The following is a 12,460-nucleotide window of genomic DNA, read 5'->3' as shown; positions in this document are numbered from 1 at the left end:
AGGTGTTCCTGCAGAGTCTGCCAGCCGAAACTTTCACAGTATGGCATTCCTGTTAAAAGCTAAGCAGTGTCTGAGGTCTTTTGCAGGCAGTTTTGAGGATAACTTCCTTTGCCAGAGTACAGGCAAGTGAAGTGTGTGTGGGCATGCACACGTGGGACTGTGCAGGGTTAATTTCTCCATACAGGTGTTTTTAATGGAGTACAATTTTAGACCAGGTGAGGACAGAACAGGACTGCAGGATTTTTGAGTCTCATTCTTTGGGGGTTTTTTGTTTTTTGTTTTTTTTTTACATTTCTTTAAGAAATCGCAGACATATGCAATTCAGTGTATAAGAAACTAAATCTGTACCTTTTACAATGAACATGGAAAGATTAAGTCTTAGTTTAAATTCTTGATTCCGTTATTATTAGTCTTCATTTTATTGAAAGCTGCAAGAGGAAAAACTTGCAGCTAAAGCCACTGGTGTTCTTTTCAGGCCCTGCTCACGGAAATTAATTGGAGCTTTGCCATTAATTTGAATGGGGACAGGATGTTGTGCCGTATTGGCATAGGTGCAACCAGGCTGTGCCTTCTTTTGAACTTCACTTTCCTTTCAGCTCTTCTCTTGTCTAAACCCTGAGCCGTTTTCACGGCACCTACCTTGGGATGTGGTTTAAATTCTGCTGACATCCCTGCTGTTTGCGTCGTTGTCGTTGCAACTGGCATCACAGCTTTGCTCTCATTAGGTCTAGCAGTTTTTCCGTCTCTCCCCTTCCCCTCATGCGCCGTAGGTAGTGATGTTATTGCAGGGTGGACACTTGCGCTCTGGCCCCCTAGAGTAGCACCGCTCTCCCTCATAAATAAAAGGCATGGTGAGTTGCTGCACTTAATGTATCTGCTCCCCTGCTGTTCGAAACAGCTTCCACGCTTCACCTCATCCACAGACGTGTCTTGCAGTTGAAAGAAAAGATGGTGTGGCGGTGAAACAAAAATCTTGCTTTTTAGCGTGATACCGGCTAACGAATTGGGTACTTTGCTGTGAGGATTGGTTTGATTCTACTTAGATTTTTCTCTTATATTCATCCCCATGAAATGTATATTTCCACCCGGGCACAGCAGCTGCTAACATTCACTTAGAAACTGTTTTAAGTATCCTATCCCAAAGGACCCTAATGAGGATTTCCTGAAGTTCTCGCATATAGGTCACGGCTGTGAGTGAGGAGGCAGGGAGGGATATGCAAGTCCCGAAGCAGTTCTTGGGCAGACGCCAAAACAGAGATGTGCATTATTGTCTTCAAATGCAGAGTGATTGAGCATATGGGGGACACACGTAACGTGAAAGTTCTCATTGCGTAAGAATAGCCATACCAGGTCAGATTAGCACCGTATCCTGTGTCATACTCTCATTTCTCTTCAAATCTTGGTTATTTTAATTAAGATTTCTGTGAGGGGGATGTTTCTGAGTTTCTCAATGGCCTATGATGAATGCAGAGGGAAGAGCATGACTCTTGAAAACTGGATTTTCTGTTAGGTGCACAAATACCATTCCTTTTTTCAGGCAGGTCATTCTAATCAGTTTATTTATCCATGTTTATATCAGTGGGTAATTTTAAGGCTACAGGAGGAAAAATGAAAAACAGGTAGTTCTGCTTTCATTTATATGTAGACTAGATAATAATATCTTTGGTAAGTAATCTGATAAATCCCCACTGTAAACCAGTGGATTTTTACGCCCCATGAGACCGTAAATGATTTGGCTTGCTGCCAGCCATTATTCTGACCTTAGTCTGTAAATCACCTTTTTTTCCAGCAAGATAGGTATGTATGCAATACCTTTATAGTCACAACAAACATAGCAGCAGACCGTGGCATTTTCACTGGAATAAGAGTAAATAAAAAAAAAAAAATCTTGCTATTTTAAGCCTATATATAAAAGCTTATCTTGGAATCTCTGAGAGGATGAAAGCACCACATTGCCCTTGAGAGGTGACTGTTTTGTATTTTGTGAGTTTTGGGGAGTTTTGGTTTGCCACTTCGGGATGCATATGGTCTAAGCACAGCTGCCTTGGGTCATGTGTGTTTTAATAAACACTCCTTCCTTGGCCTACCAATAACATTGAAGTCTTTGTCAAAGCTGGCTCCAGGTTTACAGCATTTGTGTTGGGGCAGAGTGGTGTTTTATTTGGGAAATGTAGTGCGTAGCACAGGTATGCTATTTGAGATGTGAAATTTCATCTCTTCTGTGGAAAAAGTGAATGATGAATATCAGCTCCACCTACAATGACATTCAGAAGGGGTTACAGTACAGGTTGCAGAAGTACTTGGGATTGCTCTTCTATAAAAGTCCAAAAGGAACCCAAAGGAGAAGGAAAAAAATTAAAGGGGGTTTTCCCAATCTGTTTATCGCTATAAAACATTAAATACAGCTGAACTTGGCTAGTTCATTCCTCTCTCAGTCTCTTTATGGTGATCAGTGTGATTTTCAGCTGGGAGGCCGTACTAATAACTTTTTGACAGAATTTAACACATCCGTACAAAAAAGAATTCAGTAGTTTCTTGCTATTTTTCAAGTATCAGATGCTTTCTGCTGAGACACAACAGAAAGAAGGATAAAGAGACATGCATAGCAGTTCTTATCCCTAAGTATTTTTATACTGGCTATAACAATGAAGCAAAGGAGTACATACATACTTCACACCCTTCAGAAGCTCAGGCAGCAGATGAAGCAAATTGTTAGTCTGCAGCACACTGATGGTTTTTGCAGTTCTTGGGAAGGATTGGGGAAGGAAAGAGGGGGCAAGAGGCAGAGATGGAAAAGGATGAGGTTGTAGGAGTGAGAGTACGAGAACGATGGGGGCGTGATGGGGAATGGAAGGCAAAGGTGAGATAACGCTCGTGGGGTTTAATTACAACAGAAAAGGCGGCAGAAGACAAATGTAATAGCAGGCTAAGGTAAGGTCAGGGTTATAGCAGATCATTTGGATGCCTTGCAGTTTAGCAGTTTGATACCCCCTCTTTTTCCTTTTCTACTCTGGTTCTCTACCATGTTGCTTATCCTGGGATGGGAAGTCCTGGGGCTGCCAATGCGGGAGAGACTGGTTTCTCTCTGGAGCTTTTACTAAACTTGCCTCCTCTGCCATTTCCGCCCTCTTATCCTGCTTTTGTTACAACCCTGGATACAGTGATCTGGAACTGTTGGGTAGGATGATCCAAATTGTTTATACTTTTATTCTGTTGCTATTTCCATTTAGTTTATGTTTGAGTTATATCCTCACTGTGTTGTTCTGGTGGAGTTCATTTCAGGAGCTTTGAGTCTTCCTGTGTCCTACAAGTCCAGTAAAGTGCAGTGAGAACTGTTCCCTAGGGGTCAAAACAGAGATCCAGCCTGCTAAACTGGATTCAGTCATATGATGTGGCTAATCCATTACAACTGAAAAGTAAATATGGAAGATAATCTCATCGTCACTTTTGTAGGAAACAAACAAAGAAAATTTGCAAACTAGATTTGGTGAAACCTAGTTTGCAAATTTTCTTCAGTGGAGTTGCAGGAGCATCGCAGATTAAGACGGAAGTGAGTTGTCTGTTCTCCTGAGCAACTACTGCAAATTCCTGTGGTTTGCACAGCAAACAGACCTGGCTTCCACGTTTAAGATATAAAGCTGTGAATCTCAGTTGGTAGGACTTGAAATGAAAATGTTAACCATCTTGAAAAAATAAAGAAACCACTGACTAAAATTATTTTTCTCTTGTTTCTATGTGCAGGAAGTCACCAAATCTGTGCAACCCCTTCTGCTGGGCAGAATAATAGCTTCCTATGATCCAGACAACTCCGATGAAAGATCTATAGCCTACTACCTGGGCATTGGCTTGTGCCTTCTCTTCCTTGTGAGAACACTACTCATACACCCTGCTATATTTGGTCTTCATCATATAGGAATGCAAATGAGGATAGCTATGTTTAGCTTGATTTATAAAAAGGTAATTGTTTCATTTACACTCAAAGCCAAACCTCTTGTCTGTAGCCTATGTAATCTTCAGGCCAGTCTGTTGAAAGATTGATAGTTTTGTACACAAAGTACAAATGTGGCTAACATTGGTTTCTGACAGCTCTCCATTTCCTAAGTCCGAAGAATTAAATACTCGTCTACAGCTGGTTTGACTGAAGTCAGCCTCTGTGTGAGTTCAGGCTTGCTGGATATGTGGTGAGATGCTTTAACTGTTCTACCACTGTGCTCCCGTTATGCACGTGTATTGCAAAGGAAGAATAACATATACTGGTGTCCAAGGAATATTTTCAAGAGAGGATTAGAGGTGAAGATTCGAACACTGAATATAACATAGAAGGGATTGAGTTTGAATGATACTGTGTGAGATCTCTATATCACGAAGAATCAAGAGATACTGATGCATTGTTTGCGCATTCAAAGATTTAAAAAGGTGTTTGGTTTTACCAATAACAAAAGCAGCTCATTTAAACAAACTTGTTGGTTCCTCTAATATAAAGATCACTGTGCAAACATCTTTCAAAAATATTTGTCAAGATAGACACAGTAGGAGATTTTTGAGGATGCACAGCAGCACACAGCATGCATACTTAATTAAAACTTGCATTTGCATATATATCTATATACATAAAATATGCAACAGAAAGGAAGGACTAAGTCAATAAATCAATATTTGTAAAGCAATTTAATGGTTATATTAAATTCAAGTGACATAAATAACAAGTTTAATGAGACATTCTTTATAGTGTAAGCAGATCAGTGAATTGTTATTTATACTACTGTACCATTCCCTATTATTTTTATCTGTATTTATTCTGTTTTATGGGGATGAGTTACACGGCCATTTTGGTATGGTTTTGTTTTCTTTTACAGATCTTAAAACTGTCAAGCAGAGTTCTAGATAAAATAAGTACTGGACAGTTGGTCAGTCTTCTTTCCAACAATCTGAACAAATTTGATGAGGTACGTCGTCAGTTGTTAATCCACTCAATGATCCATCAAATACAAATGCAATACTTCAAGCTGCTCATGACAAATATTAAGGAAGGAAGGAGCATAAATGATGGACTTCATTGAGTGCTTGTTGTAGACGTAAAACGAATCACTACCTTGAGAAAATGTTTGGGCGTGTGGTCATGGAAATGCTTCTTCTGATACTTATGACACCCTTTATCTCCTATGCTGATTAGTAGAGGAAACCTAAAAAGCAGATATACCATAAACACATACTTGTTTTACAGTCCAGTGAGAACCTGCCAGGAAACCTCTGGGTTATGCAGTTGATTTCATAGAGGTCAGAACTTGCTGGTTCAATCCTTCCATCCGCTTTTCCTGACCACTGTACCTTTTTACTAAGGTGATCCAGTCTGTTCCTGCCGTTGAACAAGCGGTGAGGTACAGCATCCTGTTGTTACTATTACCCACTCTCCTAAAAGTCTGAATAAGTGTTGATGTAAGACCTTATTAGGAATCGTTCCCAACATATCCATTGTAGACAGTGCTTCCAGAGTCTCCTGTAAAATTTCTCTTTCATTAAAGACACAGAGGTGAATCCCTGCTAATGGCTTTGGGGACTGGAAACTCCATGAACGTCTGCTCAGTGTGTATGTTTAAGTGGCCCATTTGGTAGGATGAAGTTTGCTTCCTGTGTAAGAGGCAAGACCAGAGAGACAGTAGACAAATGGCTGAAACTGTAGGGTCTGTATTACGATATAGAGCAATGCCAGCCAGCACTGTACAGATAGGACAAGTGCCCTATCATTGAATCAGTGTAGCTGCGGTAACACAGACCCCTGTGCAGCCTGATCACAGGGTTCCGTCCAAAGTCTCCCCAATGCGAAGGAGCATGACTGAAGTAGGCAGCAGTCTGTTTTAAATTAGTTGTGTTCACGCAACAGTCATCTCTTCATCAAAGTAACATTTGCCTCCTCTATCAGATTAAATCACTCTCGGCAGATTCTTCTGTGTATTTCTTTCATCTTGCAGTGGTTGACAAAGCCAGCATCGACGGCAGATTCTGTTTACTTTTAGAAAACTGGGATTTTTCCTCATGCATATACATAGCGAAGAGACAATTGCAGACTGAACTTTGACTTACAAAAATCAAAGTTTAGATGTGGAATGTATATGAATTGCTGCGCTGTCATCATAATTAACACTCAGAATGCTATGTGCTCAGGATCACAAATCCTCCTTATAAACTTGTTTTACTACTGGAAATATTTGTACACATATTCATCACATTTTTCAAAGTGTCACTTTAATGACTTCTTCCTTTTCATGTAGTTTTCAGAGCACATCTGTAACTTGTATTGTTATTATTTTCTGCTGTGGGCTTCCACAGGGTCTTGCTCTGGCTCATTTTGTGTGGATTGCACCTTTACAAGTGGCACTGCTGATGGGACTGCTCTGGGATATGTTAGAAGCTTCTGCATTTTCTGGACTTGCTTTTCTAATAGTCCTGGCCTTTTTCCAAGCCTGGCTGGGACAAATGATGATGAAATACAGGTGATGAGACTGTTTTAAAATATTTCAATATATTTTCCTGAAACACGTTGGTCTAAGAAGTTTATACCACTTGATTAAAGGTCTCTAGTTATGACATTGTTACAAAAGAGGAGTCCAAAGAGTGTTGGCTGTGTCAGGAAAGTCACGGACAAGCCTTTACTTATTTAGCAGCAGCTGTCTAACCTTAACAAAATGAAAGGTCTAACATGCAGTAAATAGTGTTAATAGCTTTGTAAAATTAAAAGTCCTTGTTAGTGACTTGATTTATTCTCTTTATAGCTTGTGTTTTCTCCTTAGTAAAACAATTACTAGATTTCTAATAATTCCTTTAACATTCTTTAGAATAATTCTCTTAAAATAAACGTTTTAAGTGTAGGCATATAAGGAAGGTGTTTTCATAAGATATAATGGGATAGAAACTAATTATACAAGGATAAAAAAGATGAAAGATGAAGACTGACCTACTACCTTTTTACTGTGTAGGAATAAGAGAGCAGGAAAGATCAATGAGAGACTTGTCATCACCTCAGAAATAATTGAAAATATACAGTCCGTTAAAGCCTATTGTTGGGAAGATGCAATGGAAAAAATGATTGAAAGCATCCGTGAGTAAGTGTTCTCATTTATTAGTCAAATTTTTTATGTGCTCAGAAAAAAAGAAATTAGGTGGCTATGAACACCATCTGTGGTCTTGTTAGTTAAGAAGTACACACATATTAATCCTCCATAAACTAACCATGCATTCCCACACTGCAGCTTGAGTTTTTTCCCAATTTGTCAAGTTCATTATGGAGGTGAGATTTTTTTTATTTTTTTATTTGCTTCCTCGTTTGTTATAACGATATTTCAGTGGTTAGCTTGCGTAGGTAAAACAATTGCGGCATCTGTGTTTGTTTCTGGCCAACCCTATCCACATCTTACAATAAAAAGCCCTTTTGTGATGGTTACTTAAGGCTTTACAGATTTTCCTATTCTGCGGTAGCGGAAACAGTATACTGAGTCCTCTGCAGCCATTTTCTGAGAAATGGTTTTAAATGTTATATGCAATCTGTGAAAGGATTAAAGTAGCACAGCTTCATGTATTCATCCTGCACAATTGCATTAATATTTATTGTCTGTAGATAGCCTTCTATAATGCTTATCTCTTCAATTACTATCAAGATTGAACTGGAACTACCAGACCTGAAGCAGAAAGGAGGTGAAAGAGTTAACCTAGTTAGCTGAGAGCCGTGAGAAGGAGGTCTTCATTACAGACAGGGAGTCCTGGGGGAAGGGAGGAGAAGTGACATATTGACTGATGGGTGACGCTGTGCTAAAGCTGTCTTGTGTGTTCATTCAGTGCTTTACAGAGAATTAAAATTCTGGGCCAGGTGTGTGATTGGGAAAATAAAAGAAAATAAAAAATAGAAGTGTCATATTATTATGTAAATAAAAGAGATGAAACGATATTATTATACAAACACTTTCTTGTTCAGCTGCTTTCTGAAAGGCAATCCGGGGAAAGTGAAGTGTTCTTTACCTTTAGAATAAGGAAGATCTTAAAATTTGTAATGACTTACTATAAATGATCAGAGAGAACTCAGTCTGAATCCAGGCCAGGAGTTCCAGCTCGAGAATGGAACCAGGTTAGGATTCCCCTGGTGTCAGTAGTCACATGCATTGCTTTTAGGAAATTTGAGACTACAGCTTATGAGTAAGTCCTGTAGAAATTAATGAAATAAATTTTAGTCCACAAAATGGTCACAGAAACCTGGAAAAAGGGATGTGATTTTATGATCTATTTTTTCTACAATACTTTATAGTGAATATTGTAATGCTGGAATTCGTTCAAATTTTTATTATGGTATGCATGGATTTTTAAAAGATATGAATGCTGGCAATATTACAAGATCAAAGTATCTCTCTTCTACTTCTCTGCACAAAATACTGTATTTTTTTGAGCAATCCAACACGTCACCTGGTAAAGACATCACCAGAGCAGGTCAACCCGGGAATGTCAGAGTTTCAATTGAATTTTGCTTGCTGAGCCAGCTCTGCAGGGCCTCCCAATCAGTTGGCTTGTTAAGCTGGTAGGAAATGAGACCTCGTGCGTGAAGCCGTGTCTGTATTTTAGTAACGGTGCATCATAACTCAGTTGTTACCAAACCGCTTCTGCATGCTGGCATTTTCAGATGCAACCCAGATTAATTAACTCTAATGAACTAGATAGACCTGTGCCCTTACTCTGGTAGACTTGAGCTGCCGGGGCTGGCCATCCTGCAGGTGTAACCTGCCGCAGGCAAACTCCCTCGGGGAATGGTGACCGATACCGGCTGTCTCCTGTGTGCCCCTCGTAAGTCTGTGCTGGTAATAACGGTTCGTAATGGGTGTCTGGATAAACATACCTGCACTCGTATAGGCTATGCAATGTATTCAGAGAAGTAAAAAAACACAATGCCAAACTGTTCCCCTGAACCATAGCACTGGAGAAGGGGAAGTCCAAGGTTGGAAATGTCTGTACTTTGTCAGCAGAAGATACACCTTTATATAAAGCAAAGAATCTCCACCTCATGTATTTGTACTGATTCCTGCAGCATCACTTAAAAAATAGACATAAACTGGTCTACACTCTATACACACACGAGGCTCATAGCGGCCCTTACATCTCTCTCCAAGTGCCCATATTGTGTCAGCAAGACCTGTCCCAAAGGAGTGCTTAATTTAGAGCTCGCAAGCCTGTATCACGGACAGACCCACCTCTGGAAAAGTTTTGCTTGTGGCTGGGTCAGCTTGTGGCTGGTACTTGGGAGCATACTGGAAAAGGTTAGTGCTTTGATTCTCCCTCTTCGGAGTAGTGACTGTGTGCTTCAGCGATGGGGGGACTTTTGGTAGCTTCTCCCTAGGGGTTTGTGTGGGACTGGATGAGCACCAAGCCCAAAATTCTTTGTTATCCCTATTCAGTGCTGCCACTTATAGTCTCATATATGCTCTGGCGGGAATTAGAAGGCCCTTTCTCCAGGGCAGTGGCTACTACCATGGTGGTGAACTACATGCCTGGCTACTTTCTTCAGGCCTCTCTTGTGAAATACAGACTTAACAAGAGGTGCTAGGCACCCTGCTCCAAAACTGGCTGAGCTCAGATTTTCTGTCGGGGACTTTGAAGAACGCTTTGGCTGACAAAAGTTGGTAGGATGATGGATGCATATGGAAGTCTCATGCATGCATAGTGTGGAGCTGAAAGGCGGTTCCACACAGCTCCAAAACCCTGGATGGACTTTGCATGCAGACACTGGCTCAATACCAGAAGACACAAAAATTATGGTGCTCAGCCTTGTAGCACCAGGTATTACCGTCACCAATGTGACTGAACAGTATCCCAGTGGTTAGAGCACACACCCAGTGAGTGGGCACCTTGGGGTCTAGCTCCATCTCTAGCCCCAGTTAATTGCTCTTGCAGCAGAGCAATTGCTCCTTCACTGCAGCAGAGGTGCCTCTCTTCAGGCAAAGCTGAGCTGCAGGGCACCTGGGGCTGAGCTGAACAGGGTCAAAATGAGAGCAGTCCATAGAAAGCTTCAGCACTGTTAGGGCTATCAGCTCAGAAAATGAATTACGCTCCCTGGATTGTTTCTTTTTTTTAATTAATAGCTTGCTGTAAGATGCATAGGCATTGTGGAAGCAGCTAAGAGTAACCACCAGTGGCATTCCTGACTGCTCAGCAGCCAGGAAGCGACTCTGTAGACTGAGCTTCTGTGGAGAAAGGAAGGTGGAGAGCAGACTCCCTGCCTTCCACCTCTTCAAGCTGAGGTTAACCGATACCTTACTTCATGGGTGAAGCTGGTAGCAGGGTGCTCTGCGAAAGGAGAGGACACTATAATCGGATTGTGGATTGTTCTTAGATTCTGTTACGGTCATGTATAGCAAATGTGGCATTTTGAAGTCTTTTATTTCTAGGGCAGTTATGTATCTAGATGACCAGATGAATATGGGATGATGCTTCTGGGAGTGTATCATATACCACAGCATTAAATGCTTAAGGATGGTTGTGCCAGGAATTGTAGAGGCTTGTGGTATATGAGGTATCTAACATTATGACATAGATCGTTGTTATTCTGTGTGACATGTCTGAACATTGGTGCCAAAATTTGGCTTCAATTATTTTTTAGGTCCGAAAATTGTTTTGAATCTTGCTTTTTAACTGCAACCCTAGAAAATAACAAGAATGAATGAGCCTCTGAGTTAATTGCTTTACCAACAGTTCCATCCAAAATATGTAAACTGTGGAATCCTATACTAATTATTTGTATTTGTTTTTTTTAACAGAACTGAACTGAAGCTAACCCGAAAAGCTGCTTATGTGAGATATTTCAACAGCTCAGCCTTCTTCTTTTCAGGCTTTTTTGTGGTGTTTTTAGCTGTGCTTCCATATGCTGTGATTAAAGGAATTATTCTCCGAAAAATATTTACCACCATTTCCTTCTGCATTGTTCTTCGAATGACAGTAACCAGGCAGTTTCCTGGGTCCGTACAGACCTGGTATGACTCTATCGGAGCAATAAACAAAATACAGGTAAGGTACATGTACTAAAATCTTCCCAAGTATGTAAGCTAATTCTTTATAGCATGTTATCGTGTCAATTGATCAACAAAAGCACACAGCATTTATGCAGACTTTCTGAATATACTATATGTTGCTTTGACTACACACCATGAAATGTCATTATAAATCTTGATATTTTTATATGGTTCCCCAGGCAGCATAACCACAGGAGTCTCATGCTACCTGCACACTGATTTTTTTGAAACAGTGGCATTTAGTTATTTCTTCTCATTGCAGAATAAGAAACTTAATAAAGATGTATCTGGAGTTGTAGTGCCGAAGAGATGTTTTTCCTTCAGAAAAGGAAGTACAAAATTAGTACATGTTTTGTATAGCACAGCTTCCAGTAGTTTCAGTCACAGATTTTCTGTTTTCCTAGCTATTATAGGCAAGAACAGCAGGAGATTGTGCATCTTATGCAAATGTGTATCTCATTCATTATGAGTAATAAACATAGTTAAGGTACCGGTCAAATAATTATTACCTACCTTACCTACTGAGATCAATTGCTCATATACCAGCATGAGAGGCTTATCTGCAGAGTCAAATCAGGGTGAATTCTCATTAACTCTATCTGTTTTATCTGCTGTTTTGAAATCGCTCCTCAGGAAGAGAATTCTTATTCTATTTCAGAGTGAAGTCTTAGGCTCTTTTTTTACGTATTTATAGATTATTTTGGTAAAACATACATTTAATTATTTTTAGTGTGATAAAAGTACCTAACATGGAACTTAGAGATCTTAATCAGAAATCTGAACTTTAATACAGAATAAGAAGCAGGTATTGGATTTTTGTGATTTTCAACCGGGTAGAAAATTTGAGAAATCTAGCCATAAACCCTTCTGTTGAACATTGAGAAGGCTGCCGTGTTGTGTCCCAATTTAGGCAGTCCTTGTGCTCTCAGCTTCCCTACGCGTTAGTGGAGGTGCCTGTCTCTCCTGTGTCCTGGAAGAGCGTATCCAGTGCCCTGTCACAGAATTGGCAAGCCCAGCTCTTGTACCATTGCCCTCACTTTGCCGAATGCTTGTCTTTGGAGATATTAGCTCCGTGGGTGCTCCGGAATCCATACATAATCATCTCTTTGTGGCAGGTTCGGTATAGACCCCATAGACAGACTGCACAGAATCCCAGAATACTGATGCCCTTTACTTGTCACAAGAAACGTAAAAAAAAAATAATAAACCACTCATATATTTATCCAGTTTAATTTCTTCATCAGTTTAGAGAGTTCACTGGGCCAGATATGTCCCCTGGGTTCTTGTATTTGCCCTGTAGCTAGACCCATGCTTTCTAGACCATGAAGTGTTTCAGGATCAGTGTGTTTTCTCTGACTATCAGTGCTCCAGCAACTCCACTGGATGACCCCACCGCCTTGGTGATGAAAACCTAGCTA

The 12,460-nt window shown here is 40.3% G+C and overlaps 1 protein-coding gene across 2 annotated transcripts in view; it reads left to right on the top strand.

Annotated features, from left to right (window-relative positions):
• CFTR (CF transmembrane conductance regulator) overlaps positions 1-12,460 on the top strand; it is a gene marked incomplete at its 3' end in the record, with an annotated part of 97,993 nt that overhangs the window by 17,402 nt on the left and 68,131 nt on the right. For both annotated transcript variants that reach the window (XM_082014296.1, XM_082014295.1), the window contains exons 4-8: positions 3,742-3,957; positions 4,857-4,946; positions 6,328-6,491; positions 6,975-7,100; positions 10,791-11,037. In XM_082014296.1, coding sequence (XP_081870422.1) covers positions 3,742-3,957; positions 4,857-4,946; positions 6,328-6,491; positions 6,975-7,100; positions 10,791-11,037 — 843 coding nt within the window. The remainder of the gene's footprint in view (positions 1-3,741; positions 3,958-4,856; positions 4,947-6,327; positions 6,492-6,974; positions 7,101-10,790; positions 11,038-12,460) is intronic.

Source organism: Phaethon aethereus, assembly GCF_964289735.1.
Source record: "Phaethon aethereus genome assembly, chromosome: 1".
In the NCBI taxonomy this organism is placed as follows: domain Eukaryota; kingdom Metazoa; phylum Chordata; class Aves; order Phaethontiformes; family Phaethontidae; genus Phaethon; species Phaethon aethereus.
The sequence above is the reverse complement of the archived record's forward strand: the minus strand, read 5'-3'. Positions and strand labels throughout refer to the sequence as shown.